Below are 22,893 nucleotides of genomic sequence, written 5' to 3' on the forward strand. Positions count from 1 at the left end.
TTTATTAAACAACACACAAGAAACACAGGCTTGTCATCTTGTTTTCATTTATTAATTTGTATGATTTACAGTAATTCCTCATTGGCATCTAGCCCCTCAGGAGTTGCACTAGCCATTGGCATGTGCCCCACAGGTATGGCACTAACCAAACGCCATCCTTGTATTTCTGTTAGGACGTTGCGTTAGCTCTGTTGGACTAGAAATGTGCCTGTGTACAGTGAAAAGACGCATCATCGAACATCGAAAAAGTCCACCCCCCCTACACTTACTCGAAAAAGTTCAAACCTTTAAAATTTTTGCTGCAAATGGGACTTATTATGGCTTACTTTCAAAAATCTTTTCTTCTTGCCACTTTTCCATAAAGTCCAGATTTGAGGACTATATGACTAATAGTGGTCCTGTGGATATCTGCAGCGCCTCCAGATTGACCATGGGCCTCTTGGCTGCTTCTCTAATTAGTGCTCTCCTTGCCTGGACTGTCAGTTTAGGTGGACGGCCACGGTATTTTTGCAGTTGTGTCATACTCCATCCATTTTCAGATGATGGATTGAACAGTGCTCTGTGAGATGTTCATAGCTTGGGATATTTTTTTTATAACCTAACCCTGTTTTACATGTCTCCACAACTTTATTCTTGACCTGTCTGGTGTGTTCCTTGGATTTCATGATGCTGTTCGATCACTAATGTTCTATAACAAACATCTGAGGCCTTCACAGAACAGCTCTAGTTATACTGAGAATAAATTACACACAGGAGGACTCTATCTACTAATTAGGTGACTTCTGAAGGCAATTGGTCACACTGGATTTTATTTAGGGGTATCAGAGTACAGGGAGCTGAACTCAAATGCATGCCACACTTTTCAGATTTTTATTTATGAAACTTTTTGAAAATTGTATAATTTTCTTTTCACTTCACAATTACTTTCTACTTTGTGTTGGTCTATCAAATAAAATCCCAATAAAATGCATTTAAGTTTGTGGCTGTAACATGAAAAAATGCATACTTTTTCAAGGCACTGTAACTTTATTCATTCTAGGTACTAATAGTAAGCCAGCACCTTGTGCTCTAAATAGGCATGATGGTTCATAGTATGAGAGAAGTTCAATCAGGTATTGAGGGGTGAGTCCATTTAGAACTTTTTATGTCAGTAAAAGTATTTTGTAATCAATGCAAAACTTAACTGGCAACCAGTGTAGGGTTGATAAAACTGGGGTGATATGGTCAAACCTTCTGGTTTTTGTGAGGACTCTGGCTGCAGCGCTCTGGACTAACTGAAGCTTGTTAAGGCTTTTGCTGGAACATCAGACAGCAGGGCATTACAGTAATCTAGTCTTGATATAATAAATGCATGAACTAACTTTTCTCTGTAGAGACATGCATTTCCTGTAGACAATGCATTTCTTAATTTAGCAATATTGTGGAGATGCAGGAAGGATATTCTAGTAATATTCGTTATACGTGCATAAAAAGACAGATCAAGATGTGTTTTGACACCAAAATTTTTTTTTACAGATGAACCTGAAGCAACTGAGTGTCAAATTACACGGCTTGCTTCTAGCAGCTTTTGGACCAAGAAGCAGAACCTCTGTTTTATCTGAATTAAGTATGAGAAAGGTACTCAACATTCAGTCTTTTATACAGCCCTCACTCTTGCTATGTTGACATTTGTCATCTGGTTTGCTTGCTACAAATAACTGTGTCATCAGCATAGCAGAGGAAATTGATCTTGTGTTTTCTGATAATCGTACTTAATGGTAGCGTATATAATGTGAATAATATGGGTCCTAAAACAGAGCCTTGTGGAACTCCATACTTTACTTTTGCAAAAACAGATGATTCACTGTTTACATTTACTAACTGATAGTGATCAGTGAGGTAAGATCTGAACAAGGAAAGAGCTATTCCTGTTCCGGTTTTCTAGTGTATCTGGTAAGATAGAGTGGTCTATCGTATCAAATGCAGCACTAAAATCAAGGAGCACTAGTAAAGACACATTTCCTTGGTCAGAGAATAATAAAAGATCACTTACAATTTTCGCTAGTGCTGTTTCTGTACTATGATGTGGCCTAAAATCAGACTGAAATTTTTCATGTATGTGATTCCTACGCAAATATTGAATACTGTGATGTATTGCTGAGTGAAACAATATTAGTGAGCTAGCTGAGCTCAAGTATAGGTGGGGGTGGGCAGTGAAGCATGTTTTTATTGGTTAATATTATTTCCTCCTGCCCATTAGTGCATGGTGATATTTTCAGAGATGGGCAAATGTCATTATGTTGTGATCAAACATTACAGGAAAGCAAGAATATTGTTTTTTTGAATGATATACACTATATTGCCTACACTATATAAAAACTATATTTTTTACATTCTTGTTAAAGCTTTGTCTTTACTGGAATTCTGTGAAGCTGCTTTGTGACATCAATTGTGAAAAGCGCTATACAAATAAGCTTGATTTGATTTGATTGCCAAAATGATTTGCTCATCTGCCTTCATACACATATGAACTTGAGTGACATCCCATTTTTAATCCATAGGGTTTAATATGATGTTGGACTCTTCTGGGAAGTCTTATCACAAGGTTTAAGAGTGTGTTCATGTGAATTGTTGACCATTCTTCCAGAATTTATGAGGTCAGACACTGATTTTGGACGAGAAGGCCTGGCTCACAGTCTCTGCTCTATTTCATCCCAAAGGGGTTCTATCAGGTTGAAATGAGGACTTTACACTTGGCATAATGTAGTCAGACAAGTACTGTTCTCCTGGCAACCGCCAAATGGAGACTCGTCCATTGGATTGCCAGATGGAGAAGCATGAGTCAATACTCCAGAGAACACGTTTCCACTGCTCTCGAGTCCAGTGGCAGCATGCTTTACACTACTGCATTCGACGCTTTGCATTGATGTAAGGCTTGGATTCAGCTGCTCGGCCATGGAAACTCATTCCATGAAGCTCTCTATGCTGTTCTTGAGCTGATCTGAAGGCCACATGAAGTTTGTAGGTCTGTAGTGATTGACTCTGCAGAAAGTTGGCGACCTCTGTGCACTATGCCCCTCAGCATCCGCTCTATCATTTTACGTGGCCGACCACTTCATAGCTGAGTTGCTGTCGTTCTCAATTCCACTTTGTTATAATACCACTAACAGTTGACTGTGGGATATTTCACTATTTACTATGGAAATTTCATGACTGCACTTCTATCACGGTACCACTCTGGAATTCACTGAGCTCCTGAGAGCGACCCGTTCTTTCACAAATGTTTGTAGAAGCAGTTTGCATGCCAAGGTGCTTGGCTTTATACACCTGTGCCCATGGAGGTGATTTTGGATAACATGACCTTGCATCTTTTTTTGCAAACCGCAAAAGTTTGAATATCCCCAGTCAAATTGTTTTTTTCCGAGTTTCTATGTGAACACACATCCTCTACAGGGAACCCACTTAAACATGTCTTTTTTTTTTTTTTCTAAACGTAGTGCACAATTTATTTGTTGAATTTAACGTAATGGAAAAAATAAAACCTGGGGCTTAGAAAATGGATGGATGGATAAATTGTGACATTTTTTTCCCTAATTTGTCAAACTCAGCCATATTAAACATAGTAACTATGCATTAACGCACACAGGAGTGTGAAATCTGTTAGGATGTGTGCTTATTTTCTTTTATTGCTTATGACTGTAGATTTAGTCTAGAACTTAGTCCTAGAAAGAGAAATACTGAAAGATTATCGGAGGCTAAATCCACCCAATGACAGCTGGGATAGGCTCCAGCACGCACGCACCCCCCCTCCACAACCCTGAAGGAAAAGCGCTTGTGTGTGTCCAAGGCATAGCAACTGTGTTTCTGAAAGTCTGCCCCCATTTCTGTTATGCTCTATCCCACATTTCTAAACAGGCTCCACACATCAGTATTTTGGATTTATTTGCATTTATTTCTGCCACTAATGTGTCACTGTTTGTCTTAAAATGCATCCCTCAACGTAGAAACAGGCAGATAAATAAATGTGACACTTTCATGTTCTTATATGAGGTGGCCCTCAAACAGCCTTTAACATCATACTGTTTTACCACAGAATACAATTCATGTCATTAAAATACAGTGCTTTTTAAAAATACAATTGCAGCAGTTCGGTTAAACACTCTACATGCAGAGCATCTCTTGTACAGGATATGCAAATTACATTCCTTGCATGTCTTTATCAAATAATTCTTAGACAGCATTCCCTGATACTTTACATAAAAAGCATGCTATAAAGTACATTACATTCAAACATTTTCAAACTGTTTTTTGCCTGGGAACTTATCAGTCATTAAAACTTTGAGTCAAGTTTGCGAAACTATAATAGGCCATTTAGCCTAACATTTTATATATATGAAAGGAAAACTTTTGAGCATGGCAGATACTGGGCTTTGTGTTTTTGGCACTGGGGACATGACAATTTGTGCATATAAATTCCCTTGCAGTTTTGTTTTACCCATACAGACATGTTGATTCATACAAAAATAAAAAACAAAATTTGCTGCTAATACAAAACAAACTTTGCCTTAAATCCTGCTGATACTGTTCTACTATTCTTATGCAAACCACAGCATCTAATCTAATTATTATAATACGAAATACTTCTGTCCAATAAAGAGTAAAAACCTGGTTAATAATAAGGCATTCTCCTTCGAAGCTCTGGTAAATTTTCAGTCGAGTGATCATATGGAAACTACCATTTATATCCTGAACAAAATGTACTGTATATTGCATATAGACCTAATCCAATTTAAAAATGTTTCTGTGACAAAGCAGCTTACTCCAACCTAAAATTAGTCATTTGATGGTTCTGTTGGTCTATAGTCTAATCATGAGAATACTAATACACTCAAGTGTAATGATAATATTTTCAAGGAAAATCATTCAGTTCACCCAGTGGCACAACTACCCATGGAGCAGGAGGTCCATTGCACAGGTCTGTGGTAACCAGGTCCCCAGTGTTTTTACTGGACCACTTGTATCACTGCTTATGCAGTTTTGCACCACAGCTCAAGTTCATAAACCTGGTTGAGACATGGATATAGTGCATAAAAAAAACTGTCCAGTAATTTTTTTGTTACGTCCTTCTATTTATTCATGCATTATTTATTCTGGTGGGGGGGTTCACCTACCAAACTGAGACGAGTCTGTATTTTAAACGGTGTAGTTTGTTTTGTTTTGATTTTTGCAGAGTCTGCCAGGGACTTTTCTAAAGAAACCCAGTCACCCACATGCAGTGCGAACCAAGAACAAAGTCCATCCTTTCAGTCATTTAATGAGGTGGACCACACTGTCTCAGTTGTAACCCACTGTTAAAAGCAACATTTTATTTTGTTTGAAGGATGATGTCCCTGTTCTAGTGTAGCTCTATGCGCATCTATATATCTTCATTGTGGAGCTCAGGTGGCTCTTTCTCAGGCTGCTTGTCCCCACCTCCCTGCTGCATGGAGGAATGGTTGCAGTTGGTCTTGTTGCCGTCAGTGTTGCCATGGCCTCCGGCACTGCCCAGCCGTGAGGAGGCCACCACTGCTTTGACAGCAGCCTGACAAGAGACCAAAGCAAGACATTTTACTGAACCGCATGCAACCGGGTGTATTATACAGAAACAGAATTTTTTTTATTCTTGACATCTCAGAACATGCTACAGTATGCTTGAGGTTGAAAAAGAATATGTGCTTATTTTTCTGAGTATCCCCATGAGTAAGAAGGGGGTGTCAATTTCAGTACAGTACGAGAAATCCAGATAAAATAAACATTTGAAGTGTATAGAAATTTAAAAACCTCTTTCAAGAAGCTTTTAGTTTGAATTTAACAAAAGTAAAAATTATAATAACATCGAACCTGAACTTAATGCTTAATGTCAGACTAGGCATACATTCTGCACATATTTTGTGTTTTTTGTGATTTAGGGGGTTGAAAATGAGGAGATGCTATAAAAGGTTAATATTTAAGATTGCTATTTTGCACAAGGTTTTGCTGCTCTGCATCTTTTGTTTTGAAATAAAGTTTGGATGTTTGGATGAGCCAACCTCTTGAAAAGTCAAAATATAAAATATAATAAAATTCAACCTCTAGAAAGTCAAAATATATTAAACACTTATAAATAAATAAATCAACCAACCAACCTAAAAAAATATCGTTAGACTCTTAATGCATGCGTATAAATCTCCCAACCTTGAGCTTTCTCCGGGCGTTGAACTCCTGGAGCTTCTTCTGAGCTGTGTCCATATGGGTGAAGTTAGCAGCCTTCCCAGTCACCCAGGGGTGCTGCAGAGCCTGCAGTGTTGTCAGACGCTTCTTTGGATCCTGGACAATCAGTTTCTTCACCTGAGGACAGGAAAAATACTATTGATTTTGTCTCATTTAAATTATATTTTACAACATTTGTGAGAATATGATGCAAGAGTAATGCAGAAAAATGCTCTACTTCCATATTTTTTCCCTTAAATTCACATTTCTGATCCTTATCTGTGACATCCCATTCTTTCAGATCTAAAGAGCATATGGAATGAAGGTTCTTGTGCTCTTGGAATTGTCTCACAGTTTGGTAGAAACTTGTTCACTCACCAGGTCCTTGGCATTGAGAGACACGTTATCCCACCAGGGGGAGACAAATTCATATTCACAGTTAAGGATGCGCTTAAACATGTACTGGTCCCCTCTGTCATCAAAAAATGGCTCAAAGCCACACAATCTATGAGAAGAGAAACACAGCGTTAAACAGTTATGACTGATAAACCTCTCTCTACAGTACTACGCTGTAAGTGGAAGAATATTCATGTTTAAATTGTAAAGGGGAAGTCGTGGGCTGGAGGTTAGGGAATCAGCCCTTTGACCAGAAGGTTGCCGGTTTGGCTGACAGTCTGTGACTGAAGTGCCCTTAAGCAAGGCACCTAACACCCAATTGCTCCCTTGGCACCGTGGATAGGGATGCCCACTGCTCTGGGCAAGTGTGCTCACTGCCCTCTAGTGTGTGTGTTCACTAGTGTGTCGTCAAGAGGCTTTTATTGTCATTCCATCTATGTACAAGTACACAGTGGAGTGAAATTATGTTCCTCCAGGAACATCACAGTGCAACAAGGAACAAAGCGTACAAAGTGCGAACGTGCAGACATTGTGTGCAAACAAAAACTTTTGCTAGAATCAATAAATACGCTAAATTAAACAGACATTAGACGCAGTAAATTAGATTTATATCTTTTGTAAAATCAGAAACCCAATATCCCAGAAATCAGGTACTTGAGATACCTATTTACCATATGAGATACTAAATGCCATAAATGTAAATTTAGATGAGATAGTGAAATTTACCCATTTCCTAAACTAAAAGCAAAATATTGTGGAAAATCAGACTATCAATTAAACTGGTAAAATCACATGTCTAGGTATTTGGATAAGTAAACAAGTCTGGCTAACCACTCTTCCTTGTTTCTTTCTTCATTGATAACTGAGCGGATTTGTGAAACCAAAGCAAACAATGAAATGAAATTAACATGAACAAAACTAGATTGCAATTGCAAGCTAATATTTGTGTTTCTAGCTAAAAGTAACAAGACCTAATAAGGTACACACTAAAGATTATCATTAAAATGTATATACAGTATCTCACAAAAGTGATTACACCCCTCACATTTCTGCAAATATTTTATTAAATATTTTCATGGGACAACACTATAGAAATAAAACTTGAATATAAAGTAGTCAGTCTGCAGCTTGTAGAGCAGTGCAGATTTACTGTCCTATAAAAGTAACTCAACATTAATGTCTGAATAGCTGACAAGTGAGTACACTTCACAGCAAAATTGTGTTCAAAGTGTCGATATTTTTTATCTATTATCTAGCACTGCCTTAAACCTCTTGGGCATGGAATTCACCAAAGCTGCACAAGTTGTTACTGGAATACTCTTCCACTCTTCCATGATGACATCAAAAAGCTGATGGATGTTTTTCGCTTGAGGATACCCCAAAGGTGCTCAATTGGGTTTAGGTCTGGAGACACACTTGGCCAGTCCATCACCTTTACCTCCAACAAGGCAGTTGTCATCTTGAAGGTGTGTTTGGGGTCATTATCAAGTTGGAAAACCGCCATGCGGCGCAATTTCCGAAGGGAGGGGATCATGCCGTGCTTCAGAATGTCACAGTACATGTTGGAATTCATGTTTCCCTCAATGAACCGCAGCTCCCCAATGAAGGCAGCACTCATGCAGCCCCATACCATGATGCTACCACCACCATGCTTGACTGTAGGCAAGAGATAGTTGCCTTAGTACTGCTCACCAGGGCACCACCACACATGCTAGACACCATCTGAGCCAAGCAAGTTTATCTTGGTCTCGACAGAGCTCAGGACATGGTTCCAGTAATCCATGTTCTTGGACTGCTTGTCTTCAGCAAACTGTTTGCGGGCTTTCTTGTGTGTCAGCTTCAGAAGAGGCTTCCTTCTGGAATGACAGCCATGCAGACAGAGTTGATGCACTGTGCGGCATATGGTCTGAGCACTGACAGGCTCAATTCCCACTTCTTCAACCTCTGCAGCAATGCTGGCAACAAACAAGTGTCTTTATATGTGTCTCAACTTCTTTGGTCGACCCTGGGGATATTTGTAGAACTTTCTTTCTGTTGCAATCAGCAGTGCAAACATGGCCCACAACTGACCCAAAATGTGTCCAAATGTAGCCTAAATATCTAAAACAGGATTTAGTTATAAGACATCTATTAAAACAATCTCTGCATCTAAAAACTCTTATAAAAACACATACTTCTTGTGAATACTGTTATTGCCCTTGTAGAATTAATCTTTTAAATGATCATTTTGAATTACTTATGATATTACATGCACACTTGTCCTCCTTTAGGCTTGGAATGGTCAGCATCACTACAAAACAAACTGTGCTCCTCTGCTGCTTCCCTTAAGGCCAGAGTACATTGATTGTATAAATATGAACAAACATGAACAAACACAAACATTTGGTTGGTGTGCCATACCTTTGTTTGATTTTTGTATGAGTCTAGAATGTTTTTTTTCCCCATTCACTTTAATTCATATTATTTGTGTATTGAGTGTTTTTCAAAACATTCTATGAACAAATGCAATCATTAGAATATTCATGTTTGTACTGTCAGTGTATTCTGTGTGTCTTTGAGTTGCCAGCTATTCAATACTAGGGTCCATATAAATTCATAAGACCTTTATCAGAACCTGTGAGTGAAATAAGCACATTTAAAAAGTTTTTCTGATTGCCACAATAACCCCACTTAAAATCACTACTTTATAATGCACTTTCACTATAGCAACTGTTTTCAGACTGTGCAGTTTTACTACCACTGTTTTTCTTGAGATTTGTGCAAGGATTGGGGTGATGCTGCTGCCCCTTTTCTTTTATTTCAGGAGGAGATGAATGACCTAGTAGCCCAGCTTTAGTTTAATAAGATATTCCCTCAGTTGGTGTTTTTATGTTGGTGGAGTCCACTGTCTAACACGTTGGTCCAAAATCTCAGGTGTTCAACTGAGTTGAGATCGGATAACTATGATTTGCATCAATTTTGTATTCAAACCATTTAATGACCCCTTGTGCCCTGTGCATAGAGGCATTTTTATGCCGGAAAAGACAATCCCATCAGGATAGAAATATTTCATCACAGGTTAAAGTTGTTCGCTCAGTATAATGTTGAACTGATTTGCCACCAGACCTACTGTAGGATGTACTCTCTCTCTCTCTATGTTGTTGTCAATGGTCTGGTCTTGCTTGTCACAAATAATGTCAGCACAATGCAAAAGAACCTGATTTAATCTGACCAGGCAACTTTTTTCCACTATTCAACATGCTTTCTTGTTTTTCACTAACATTGGCATCTGACATTGTCTTGAATAGGCTACAACAGTGGAAGACAAAGTGGTGCATTTTGAGAAAAGCTGTGGCTTGGAATTAATTGCTTGACAAATTAACAACTCACATCTACAATTCTTACATTATTAACACACTTGCTAATCTATCTATAAATAAGAGAGTTTACAGAGGTAGTCACATGACTTTTTATCTCTCCAACTTGTCAGTGGTATGTAACATGGAATTAATTCTAGTCATACAAGGGTATCTCTGTCTTGTCAAAGTTGCGTTACACTTTTCATTCAAACAACTGAGGCTGTTTAAAAGCAGTCTTAACAGAGAGAGTCCTTAGGAAGCACGTCACTTATGTAAGAACAACTTAAAATGAGGAAGTGGTCACTTACAAGATGTATGTGATAACTCCCACAGACCACATGTCAACTTCAGGCCCATAGGCACATCCCCGGAGGATCTCTGGAGCTGGAGGAGACAAACAGAACCAGAAGAGAAAGTTTTGCTTTCTAATCTTTTGCTAGTTAATGGAAACCAGATGGCCTACTGTGAATGGGGCCGTATTAACAAGCTCACCACAATATCCAGGGGTTCCACACACTGTCTTCATTGTTGCCTGATCATCCATGATTTTAGATAGACCAAAGTCAGCTGAAATCAAACCACATCAGAATGTTTAAGGAAAAATGACCTTCTGCAGTCCAATTCCTCAGGTTGCATCCCCACAACCTAATTTGTTAACAAGGAATATCCCATCAAGATGCAATTCCTTGGTGAAACAGAGAGATGTATGCATACCTATTTTGAGAGGAGCATCTGGCGCTGAGGTGGCATACAAGAGATTCTCAGGTTTCAGGTCCCGGTGAACAACACCATTTTCATGCAGGTACTGAAAACAGAGATTCAGGCAGGTGTCCTGCTGTTAATCTCCAGCACCTTGCATTGTTTTTACATGCATCTGCATGACTCCAAACAACAAATTCTCACAAATTTATGGGAATATCTAAATCTACCTGAAGGACAAATTAAAATGCAAGAACATTTGTCAGCATGTGCAGTGAATAGATTTATAATAGCTGAGAGTGATACCCAACACATTCACAAAGAGAATGTTGTTCGTTTGCCCACATCCTATTTTTTTTTTTATTTTCCCCCCTAAAAGGTTCAATATTTCTGTGGTGTTATGTTCGTCGTAGTTCATTTTTACATGACCATTTTGCAACCTCTTTTCATCACTTAGAATTAAATACTTATACAGTAGTCTTGGGACACTCTCCGGTAATGATAGATTCATCTTCTAGGCACAGAGTGCATGAGTTTGTTCAAGTGATGCTCAGTCAAGTTTGTTGGGTTTTCTCTTTTGAATGGCCAATATCACGGTTTTCCTTTGTTCCTGTCTTTATCTCTTTTCTTGCCCTGTGTTGTAGCTACGTTTAGCCACATGCTTGTGTTTTTACTTTGGTTCTTGTGCTCTGCCCTTTCCCCCGCCTTCCCTATTAGTATCTACACCTGTCTGTAGTCTCTGTGTCTTCTCTCTCCTAGGTGTTCCCCATTTGTTGTAGTCTTTATCAAGCCCTTTGTTTCAGTCAGTGTTGGTCTGGTTTGCTCATCACTTTATGTATAGTTGTGTGCCTACCTTGTGTTTTGTTTGCTTCATTTAGACCTTTGCTTTATTTAGTTTGTAACCTCATACTTTGTACTTTGGCTAGTTTGTTTTGTTTATTCAAATCTGTTTGCACTTATATCTAGCCGCCTTGCTCATTCCACATATAACAGCCAAAGTTTAACAACTTTTGGACACATTTCTTTTCAAGACTACTTTCATGCTTGACTTTGGAATTCATATATTTGTACTCAGACATTGTGTAACCAAAAAATAATGTTTTTGACAGATTGAGATATTTGACCATTTTCTAGTCGGCTGTTGTGCAGTTTGACCAAAAATATTGATTTATATAAATAGTCCAGGCTGAAACACTCCTGGGCTAAACTGCTATAGTATGTATAGGTAGATGTATTACATGGATATGTATAAGTATTTAATGGCTAAGACAATTAACAAAAAGAGAATGAATAAGTAATTAACTTTAAGTACTTTAAGATTTTATAGTTTACATGTTAGTATATAGACAATATATAATACTAAAAGTAAAAAAATAAGATAAACATATAAACTCTATCCTTCACAAAAAGTTAACAATATAAAGAATTATAAATATATGAAAAGCTAAGGTATTTACACTGGGATATGCAAGGATATTCACATGGAGCATTGCACATGAGTAACTGGTTTATGTTACACATGGGAATGGTAATACTATTTATGAATATTATAAATAGAAAGCAAATATCACACCACAGAGATATTTAAAAAAAAAAAAACATTGCACATGCAGTTATACATACACACAGGAAAAGATGATAAATTCACAGTTTAGGTTCTGCAGGTGAGTGAGGTCTTATGGGGGCTGGAGGAGGGTTCTATCGAGAGCAGTGCTGGTTGTTTGCTGGTCAGTGCTGGTTTAAAAGCAGCAGGAAGGAAGGACCTGCAATAGCACTCCTTCACGTACTTGGGTTGAAGCAGCCTCTCAGTGAAGGAGCTGCCCAGTGTAGCCAGAGTCTCATACATGGGGTGGGAGCTGTTCTCTAGCATGGATGCTTGTCTGGCTAACATCCCTACCATCTCCCACCATCTGCACTGGGTTTAGGACAGAGCTGTCCCTCTTAATATGTCTGTGAAGTCTCTTCCTGTCCTCATTTGAGATGCTGCTGCCCCAGCAGACCCCTCCGTAAAAGACAGCTGATGCCACAACGGTGTGAAAGAAGATCCTCAGAAGTGCCTCCTCCACTCCAAACAACCTTAGTCTCCTGAGCAGGTAGAGTCTGCTCTGGCCTTTCCTATAAAGTGCACTAGTGTTTTCTGACTAGTCCAATCTATTGTTAAGGTGAAAACCCAGTTACTTATAGAAGTCCATTCTCTCAATGTCCCTTCCCTGGATGTTCACTGGTAGAGTTAGGTGACTGCGTCTGCAGAAATCAACCACCATCTCTTTGGCCTTCCCCATGTTAATCAGGAGGTGGCTCCTCAGACAGCAGTTCACAAAGTCCTGAGTCAGTTCTCTGTACTTGCTGTCGTCCACATTTGTAATGAGTCCAGTGATTGCTGAATCATCAGAGAACTTCTGTAGATGGCAGTTTGATGAGCTGTATATGAAGTCTGCAGTGTACAGGGTGAAGAGGAACAGTGCCAAGACTGTTCGGTGCGGGGCCCCTGTGCTGCTGAACACCATGTTAGATACACTGTCCCGAGCCCTCACATAATGTGGTCGGTTGGTGAGACAGACCAGAATCCAATTTGATATGTGGTGATCCACCCCTGTGTTCTCCAGCTTGTCCCTCACAAGCCTAGGGTGTATGGTATTAAAAGCACTGAAGAAATCAAAGAATATGATTCTCACAATGCTCCTAGGTTTCTCCAGGTGAGAAAGAGCTCTGTGTAGCAGGTAGATCACTGTGTCATCCACTCCAATACCAGGTTGATAGGATGAGCCAGAGGGGGGAGATACACAAGGACCAGACTTTCTAGCGTCTTCATCAAGTGTGACATCAGTGCTGCTGGCCTGAACCTGCTACGGTCCTTCGATTGCTGCATCTTCGGCGCTGGTACCACACAAGATGTTTTCCACAGCTGTGGTACCCTTCCGAGCTTCAGTCGGTCGGGGTGGAGGTATAGCAACCATCCATACTAAAGCTTTAGGCGTGAGCCAGAAAGTAGGACCTACATTTTCTTCTTTTGAAGTTCTTGTACTTAATATACTTGAGCAAGGAACAAATAAAAATTAATTTTTATTAATCACAATTTACAGGCCACCCGGTCCGTATTCTCAGTTCTTACAAGAATTCTCTGAGTTTCTATCAAGCCTAATAACGTTTTCAAGTAAAATATTAATTGTCGGAGATTTTAATATCCACATTGACAACCCTCACGACACATTAAGTAAGGCATTCATATCTATCATAGACTCCATGGGATTCACCCAAATTATAAAAGGGCCCACACACTACCTCAACCACACTCTAGACTTAATTCTGACCTTTGGTGTAGACATAGTTAACTTAGCCATTCTCCCCCAGAGCACAGCCGTCTCAGACCATTACTTATCTCATACAAAATCCAGTTTAGTGGTAATGTGCGTTCATCACCATGTTATCAGGTTAAGAGGACTATAACTTCCTCCACAGCTGGCAGCTTTATCAGAAACCTCCCGCAGTTATCAACTTCAGTCAGCTGTCCATCTAATCCTACTGAATTAGATACTATGACCAAATTCCTAGAGGATACTCTTCGATATACGTTAGACAGTGTAGCACCATTAAAAAGCAAAATAGTACGGCAGAAAAAACTCGCCCCTTGGTATAATGATTACACTCGAGCTTTAAAACAGACGGCCAGACAACTAGAGCGAAAATGGCGTCTGACTAAATTAGAAGTGTTCCAGTCCGCCTGGAAGGAGAGCCTTATAGACTATAGAAGAGCTCTTACTGCAGCACGCTCAGCCTATCTCTCCTCTCTCATAGAAAACAATAAGAACATTCCCAGACTACTATTTAGTACAATTTCTAAACTAACAGAGAACAAAAGAGTCACTGAACCCCAGATGCCATCAGCCTATAGCAGCAATGATTTTATGAATTTCTTTAGTGATAAAATCAAAAAAATTAGACAGAAAATTCTGAACACACAGTTAAACTCCACAAAAGCTGCTGTCTTATAATTCCAGTCTAGACCCTGAGAATATTAGAGTCACTGCAGATAGGCTGGAATCGTTTACATTACTTCAAGAAAATTAACTAGTCAAAATAGTTTCTTCTGCAAAACCATCTACCTGTATTCTGGACCCAATTCCTACAGGTCTACTCAAGGAAATCTTACCAGAAATAATCAAGCCTATTCTGTCAATAATAAACTCCTCTCTTAGCCTTGGATACATGCCAAAAAAATTTAAACTTGCAGTAATTAGACCGCTGATTAAGAAAGCTAACCTCGATCCCTGTGAACTATCAAATTATAGACCTATCTCAAATCTCCCCTTTATATCGAAGATCCTGGAAAAAGTGGTAACCAAACAATTAAGCTCTTATTTGCATAGGAATAATCTACATGAATAAATTTCAGTCTGGTTTTAGGCCACATTATAGTACAGAAACAGCACTAGTAAAAATTATAAATGATCTTCTATTATTCACGGACCAAGGAAATGTTTCTTTGTTAGTCCTCCTTGACCTTAGTGCAGCATTTGACACAATAGACCACTCTATCCTACTAGATAGACTAGAAAACCTTGTAGGGGTAACAGGAACAGCTCTTTCCTGGTTCAGGTCCTACCTCACTGATCGATATCAGTTTGTTAATGTAAAGGGTGAATCATCTGTTCTTGCAAAAGTAAAGTATGGTGTTCCACAAGGCTCTGTTTTAGGACCTATATTATTCACAATATATATGCTACCATTAGGCACCATTATCAGTAAACACGGCATAAATTTCCACTGCTATGCCGATGACACCCAGTTATATATATCAAGCAAACCGGATGATAAAATTCCATACAATGTTTTCCATACAAAAATGTATGTAGTCTGTTATGTAGTGTGTGAGACTGTCAATGTCCTCCCCATAAGGATCAAACAGTCCTTCTTCACTGTGCGGGTAACTGCTGGCTCCCTATGTACAAGTGGTTTGTACACAGGCAAGAGATGTACCAGGTTATTGTACCATGGTTGGGATAGTGTAGTGGTTAACACCTTTGCCTTCTATGCTGTAGACTGGGGTTCAATCCCCCATCTGGGTAAGCACACTACACTATACCAATAAGACTCCTAACACCACCTTTGCCTACCTGTGTAAGACAAAGTGTGATTCTGGATAAGAGCGTCAGCCAAATGCCGTAAATGTTATGATCTGATCTTCTAAGGGGAGGGAGGGGTGATGAGTTATATGCCTCCTTGGTGTTGGCATTCAACAGATTCAGTATTGTCTCTGGTGTGATGTGCTACATACTGTGTGAAGTTCATCAGAGTGGAGGATGGAGGACGGCTCACAACTGTGTGCAGGGCGTCACAAGCATCCTGAGCATTAGCAGAGGGGGGAACGCATGCAGTTATCACTATAACATGCGAGAATTCCCTATGTACATAGATGGACCTCATGCTAAGCGTTAACAGTTCATTGTCCTAACAGCACACTTGCTCCTTAATAGTGATATACCCAGAGTCGCGCCATCTATCGTTCAGAAATACTGCGAGCCCCCTCCTTTCCTCTTAACACTCTCCAATGTCCTCTCCACCCGTATAAGCTGGAAGCTGTCCAAAGTGACTGCTGTATCCAGAGTTAGCATAGCCATGACTCTGAACAGTGCTGAACTGTTTAGTTTCTCAACAACGTCAACTTAGTACGAACAGCAAACATTAGCTGGCTCGGTAGGTGATGGATCATACCACCTTACTGCCATAACTCCTACCACATCCATATCAGAGCATATCACAGTATTCAAACACCAGCTAGTAGACATCTCAATTTCTCTATTGTATCATAGTAGTTTTAACGAGTGAACCACAATATATCTAACACCAGTCAGAGAGTCCTCCTTTTAGGTATCCTTAAACTGAAAGTGGTGCTTTTGTGTCTTGTTTGATTTATAGTATCATCAATTCACTGTGTTGTACGAGCGACGGAGCGCTGCTTCAAGTTAGCCAGCTGCTAAAAACAGCTAGCCTGGAAAGACAGCGCTTTCTCATTTTCTGATACCTCACAGCTTCCTCAGTTTACTTTCATTTAGATCAGGGCTGTAACTCACATGAACCCACTTCTTTCTTTCACTTTCGTTACTCAGGAATGCACTAATACTTAAATATAACAAGCTGTAACAGTGCTTTAGTTAAGAGATGCAGACGTGATTTAACACTGCTAAAGCTTGTTAGGATGTACAGACAGAGTTGAGTTCACTGTAAGACAGTACAGTTACACTACTTATCTCATCACTCACTCTTGGTCACAGAACAGATCTCCGGTCCATGTTTTAGATGACACTAAAGACTCCATCTCTAATCATGTCGAAAAACTCAGAAGTGTGCCCTCTCCTGGCGACAGCAGAGTAGTGTCACTATGTGACTATGTGACACTACTGAGAAAGTGAGAAAAGTGAGAGAATGGTGTATTATATGAAAAATGTATCGAACATCTCTTACTCTTTAGTTCGGAGGGATATCGCGTTTCTCATCCGGCAGCACTGATGTGCTACGTAGTGCTTACAGCTGATCCCTACTGTAAATAATAGCAGAGCAAGGACCAGGACAAACTTTAAGTTTGGTGTCCATGGTGAAAAAAGCCCTTGGCAAACAATCAAAAGTAACGATACTTAAAAGATAAAAGGAAAAAATTACAGAAAGTAAGAAAAAACCTCAAAGTGAGCTGGAGCTGCTGCAACAGGCTGCAACTCACATAGTATCATCCTGATTAACTAAAAACTGGCTTTTTTTTTTTTCAAATTAGTTTACATATTTGCACGGTGTGGACTGGGGAGTGAATGGCATGAACAGAATTTAAATAATGGAGTTTAAAGTAATACGTAAACATTGTTAACCCTTTAAACTCCCAGGCTTATAACATACTTAGGCTTATTCAGTTACTACAGGGACTTCAATGCAAACTACTTTTAAACTATATAAGTGTGTAATAAAACTTTGGGCCTGCTAGTGGGCCCTGGTCATTTAAGTGGTTAAAACTTCAAAACTTCTCCTTCACTCCCGAGTCCATACAGTGCATGTATGGAAACTAAGTTGCCAAGACAGTACGTTTTGAATTCAGTGTTTTCTTGATGTCATGGGAACCAGCTCCTTATAGGTGCCTGTTTAACCTCTAGCAGTTTAGCCCTGTCCATTCATGCTAAAGTTATAAGGAATGATTCAGCTCCAAGTGCTTTTTAACAAGGCACAGTTTGAAGGATAAACAGATGTTGGAAAGTGATCATGTAAAAATTAAACAAGACAACTTTGGTAAACAAAACCACACAAATATTTATATAAGTTGACTTCAAGGGGAAATTAACACCCCCCCCAAAGTAGGCTATGGGCTATTACACAGCCACCTTAAGAACCACCTGATGGCTTAAATTGGTTTTTAAATTTCTTCAGATGTCACTGAGGTCATATGGAAGGGAGAATGCATTTGAACCTAATGTAGTACAAAGTTTCAGCAAAGTACATGCCTGACTAAAATACATTCCTACAGATGCTGCAGTCCCTGATAGTCTGAGCCCTACTATTGTAAACATAAATGAACACTCTTAAAATAAAAACGCCAAAAGGTTTTTTGGAAACACTTTTGGTTCACTATAGAGCTCAGTTAAAACACCTGTTTCAACTCAACTCAGCAATAGTTAATTACTAGGTTTTTATAGGCTTGTTACAGCAGAGGAATCACCAAAGTCTCTCTTTGTTGGTCTCTGACTCTTTTCTTGTTCAGATAGCGGTCACTCCAACCTCTCTACAGCCTCAATTAAGCCAATTGTTGTTATTTTGGTCTCTATCACATGATTTTTTTCTTGCTTCACCTTAATTTATCCATTCCTTTTGTTGTTGTTCGAAACATATTTACAACACAAAAGACTTTACTTAATTATAGTCCAAAACAAACACAGCACCAACATTAACTAGAGACACACAAACATACATACTTTGAATGCTACTTGGAAAGGTTTAAATGTAGATTTCAGGTCTGGCAAAAATACTAGGTAACATGCAAAAGAAACCCTAGCGCATGAAATCTGTTCTCTGTTAAAGAAGAAGTATAACAATGCCCCAGTTTGGCAATATTTTAGCTTTAAATTTGGTTCCAATCAGTTTGGAGACCCACAGGATATAAGCAGCATTGCATGATATCTGTGCAGAATCTGTTTATCATTATTATGATTAGATTAGATTATGGAATAATATTAGTAGCTAGCCCAGTTGGTAAGTACGAGGTAATTATATTACCATTAGGAAAAATGTATGTAAGTCAATGAAGTTAGCTGAGTTAGCTGTATTATTTCAATTAAACTGAGTTGGCAGATTTACTTCAGAAGTGTGTGTTTGATCAATGTGAGCTTGCTAAGTGAAACTCAAAATTTTTACGCACATTTGCATTATTTTACTTGTTTTACTCACCCTTATCGTGTAATCATTCCCCCTTGCCTGCACATTATGTATACATTTTCCTTGTACTTCACAAGTAGATGCTTCATATACATTACTGTTGGCGATAATGGCAAGTTACCATGCACCCTGCTGCTGAGTGTAACTCTACATCAGCTCAGTAGCACAGTAACAGCTTAATAAATTATGCAAATCTAACTTAAACCTCACATTTTGTTTTTATTCTACTTTTAATAAATATACATCATTCAACTGAGCATCATAAACGATACTTAAACACACTTTTGTGGAACCACTTAACATTTTAAAGTAAATCTGACCTTTCATTTTTGGGTAATACAAAAAAAATATTGAGATAATAATCCACCAGTGTGATTTGCTTGAATTCATCAAATACTTAAGACTACTAAATGTAAACTAAATCTACTTAACACAGTTGTGTGGAACCACTTGACATAACATTTTATAGAAAATCCAATGCTTCATTTTTTTAGGGTAAGGCTTCATAACTTCATAACTTTCATAACTTTAGATCATGATTAAATTGTGCAAGCTTAGTTACAGGCAAGGTTCAGCATTTTTTTTCCTCTAATAGGACAAAGAGCTTTACTGAACACTAATGTATTTTAAAAAGTTTTACAGAAAACTTTTAATAAATAACCATTTGCATTAACACTGTAATAGTGGAAAAGTTCTGAAGAAATAGCTTAATAATAAACTCAACCACTCTTTTTCGTAAATAAGCTCCCTGGACAATGGAAATAAATTTGCTTTTGGAAAATAGTGGAAACAGTGGAAACCCGTGGGCTGCTTCCATAACACAAGACAAAGCATAAGGTATTAAAGGAACAACGACTAGGAGGGGCCTCACCGTGTCAACAGCGAAGGAGTACAGCAGCAACATAGTTTTATGGTGCTCTTACCAATGTCTTGGATAAATGTGTTACCACGGAAACTTCTTAAACACAGCAGCATGAGCCAGAAGTCGTCTTTCTGGTTATAGTGGAACTCCATATGGCTGCCTACATGCATCTAAGCTATCTGTGTCCCTAGTTTACTTACTGCTTACAAAATACTAAAACTCTCTTAAACCATGGACAGGGCGTATAAGAACCTAAGCTTAAAATGACCTTCGGTGCACACATACAGACAAAATATTAGCACCCGTATGGTTTTTTGCTCAATATCAAGAAAACAAAAGCCGGCATGAAAAACAAAATAACCCCCCGTTGCAGGCCTGATGTCTTGGTCCAAACTGGCTCAATGTACTCACAGTCTCATTGGACCTACTCCCGGGGTGCACGTGAAACACCAGCAAGGCTGAGCTGAACTTGGCTGGAAAGGTGGCCGACGGCGGACTCCAACGCTGCCGGCTGAATCCACAGGTGCGTCCGGAGACCTGTGATGCTAACCAGGGTAGAGGTGCTCCAACGTGGGGTTCAGAGGACCCACAAACGTAATCCGGGTAGTTCGTGGGACTATCTGAGCGGCAACCGACTTCTTACAACGGGTTCATTCCCACAAGTCTCCAATGGCCGAGTGCTAGCTGCTAAGCTAGCTTGGCAAATACTACTACGGCAGAGCACTGAGTTACACACAGTTTCACCACCTAATAAGGCAGTAAAGTGATTACTGAATCCACTCTAACACTTGTACAAGTACTCACATACAAGCACTTAACCTACAACTGGGTTGGGACAGGACTTCATCTCTCAAACTACCGAAGCTCGGAGTTTGCTATGCTTTCGTCTCCCCTCTTGTCTCGGAGACCCCACGCCTCCTCCTTCCCCCACGTTCGTATCGCCGCAGCCAATCAGAGGCTAGCAAATCCCAACAGACATATAGACTAACCAATAAAAAGTTACAGACTGACTAGAAGTAAGGCTTGCTCGTATTTTACATGGATCACGTACCCTGTTTAGAACCAAAACTGTAGTAAAAGTATTTTAACAGTTTTTTTTTTATAAAACATGAACTATAACCTTTCTAACTGATATTTTAGCTTTTTACCTGCTTTTAGCCTGAAGAGCAACTTTTTACAGTACTGATTTCTTAAATAATTTTATATTTAATGCTATTTTAAGTATAATATTAAATTATACTTAGGGCTACACTCCCCCCTTTCTAAACCGTCTGATGTCCTCATCTGACATTATCTACCCACACAACTGTTCTATTCTAGGGTCAAACTGGATTGAGAAACATGGGACCACTGATGGTTCCCTTGGTGGTGTGATCCATACTTTTAACCCTCTGTGGACGATGACTATAGGGGTGTTCATCGTAACTCAGGCGGATGACAGGTTTACCAGCTCTTTTACCCAGTGCAGGTTCACTAGGCATCAGGTCTTGCTCTCTCACAGTGTCCTCCAACAGCGGATTACTAAGGGCCATACTCTCTTGCATATCAGAACCATCATCTGCTGGTGATTCCAATAATCGGTCCTCCACAGGAGGCAAATGCTTGGTTCCTGGAGAACCAAGAGTTTCATCTAGATCAGCAGACACTCCTGGGGTTACAGGCCCAAGTTCTGGTGAAACACTGCTTTCCCCCTACTCACGTAAAGGTAGGAGCGGAAAGTGTTCAAAAACGTCACTGGGCCTGAAATTAGGCAGGTTGTCTTCCACCTCTGACTCTGTTTCACTTTCAGCCTGACTCTCTTGTGCCACCATCTGCTGCGGTGGATGGGTCTGAGAGCGTCTACCACGAATGCAGGCAGGTGTGTCAGTTTCCTATGAAACATCAGGCAAACGCATCATATAACCAATAGTTAAAAGATGGTCTCTGTGGAGGGTTTTAGGTACTCCCACCGCTCTTTCAGGCTTCACCCTGTACACTGGTATGTTGGGCATTTATTCCCACGACCGTGTAGAGCAAAGAATTCCATTTGTCTCTTAACTTTTGTTTTCCAGTACTTCCCAGGGCATGAACCAGCACTCTGTCTCCCACGTCTAGGGGCAGATTATGTACCTTGGCGTCATATGCTTGTTTGTTTTTGTGATGACTCTTATCGGAAGATTCAATAGCCAGCTGGTAAGCACGTTTTAACTCTTTTCGGAGGTTTTGTACATACCTCTGATGCTTCACTTGTTCCTGACCTCCGACAGACGTACTAAAACATACATCCACGGGCAAACGTGCCCTGCGCCCAAACATCAAAAAATACTGTGAATACCCTGTGGAATCTTTTCTGTGGGAATTATAAGCATGCACCATAAGTGCTATATGTTGACTCCACTGCCGCTTGTGCCTGGGGTTCAGAGTTCCAAGCATAGAAAGTAAAGTGCGATTGAAACGTTCTGGCTGCGGATCACCCTGAGGATGGTATGGTGAGGTTCTTGACTTTTTGATGCCTAACAAGTCCAACAGCTCCTTGATCAGGCGGCTTTCAAAATCCCATCCTTGATCTGAATGAATTCGGGCTGGCAGTCCATAATGGACAAAGAACTTCTTCAGGAGTACTTTGGCTACTGTAGGGGCTTTCTGATCCCTGATAGGATACACCTGGCTATATCGAGTAAAATGGTATGTTATTATAAGAACATTGGTAATACCTTGTGAATCGGGATCAATAGATAAGAAATCTATACACACCAAATCAAGGGGCCCTCTGCTGGTGAGTTGACTTAAGGGTGCTGTTCTGTGAGGCAAAGTCTTCTGAGCTGCACATCTACCACAATTTTTTATATAGCTAGCAATGTCGGACGCCATCTTTGGCCAGTAGAACCAGTCTCATACTAACTCAAGAGTCCTCTCTACTCCCAAATGGCCAAAATCATCATGTAGAGCTTGCAGTACCTTAGTGCGGTATAGTCCTGGGAGTACCAACTGGAAAATCTCTCG

At 39.6% G+C, this 22,893-nt stretch overlaps 1 protein-coding gene across 1 annotated transcript in view; it reads right to left on the bottom strand.

Annotated features, from left to right (window-relative positions):
- Nucleotides 1-3,910: 3,910 nt before the first annotated feature.
- The window catches only part of camk4 (calcium/calmodulin-dependent protein kinase IV), a 47,635-nt gene continuing 28,652 nt past the window's right edge, over nt 3,911-22,893 (bottom strand). Inside the window, exons 6-11 of the mRNA XM_017724735.2 lie at nt 10,656-10,746; nt 10,434-10,508; nt 10,250-10,325; nt 6,586-6,712; nt 6,193-6,345; nt 3,911-5,560 (exon numbers count right to left, since the gene is read on the bottom strand). Coding sequence (XP_017580224.1) covers nt 5,396-5,560; nt 6,193-6,345; nt 6,586-6,712; nt 10,250-10,325; nt 10,434-10,508; nt 10,656-10,746 — 687 coding nt within the window. The 3' untranslated portion in view covers nt 3,911-5,395. The remainder of the gene's footprint in view (nt 5,561-6,192; nt 6,346-6,585; nt 6,713-10,249; nt 10,326-10,433; nt 10,509-10,655; nt 10,747-22,893) is intronic.

The sequence above is a fragment of the Pygocentrus nattereri genome, chromosome 23 (assembly GCF_015220715.1).
Source record: "Pygocentrus nattereri isolate fPygNat1 chromosome 23, fPygNat1.pri, whole genome shotgun sequence".
Taxonomy (NCBI): domain Eukaryota; kingdom Metazoa; phylum Chordata; class Actinopteri; order Characiformes; family Serrasalmidae; genus Pygocentrus; species Pygocentrus nattereri.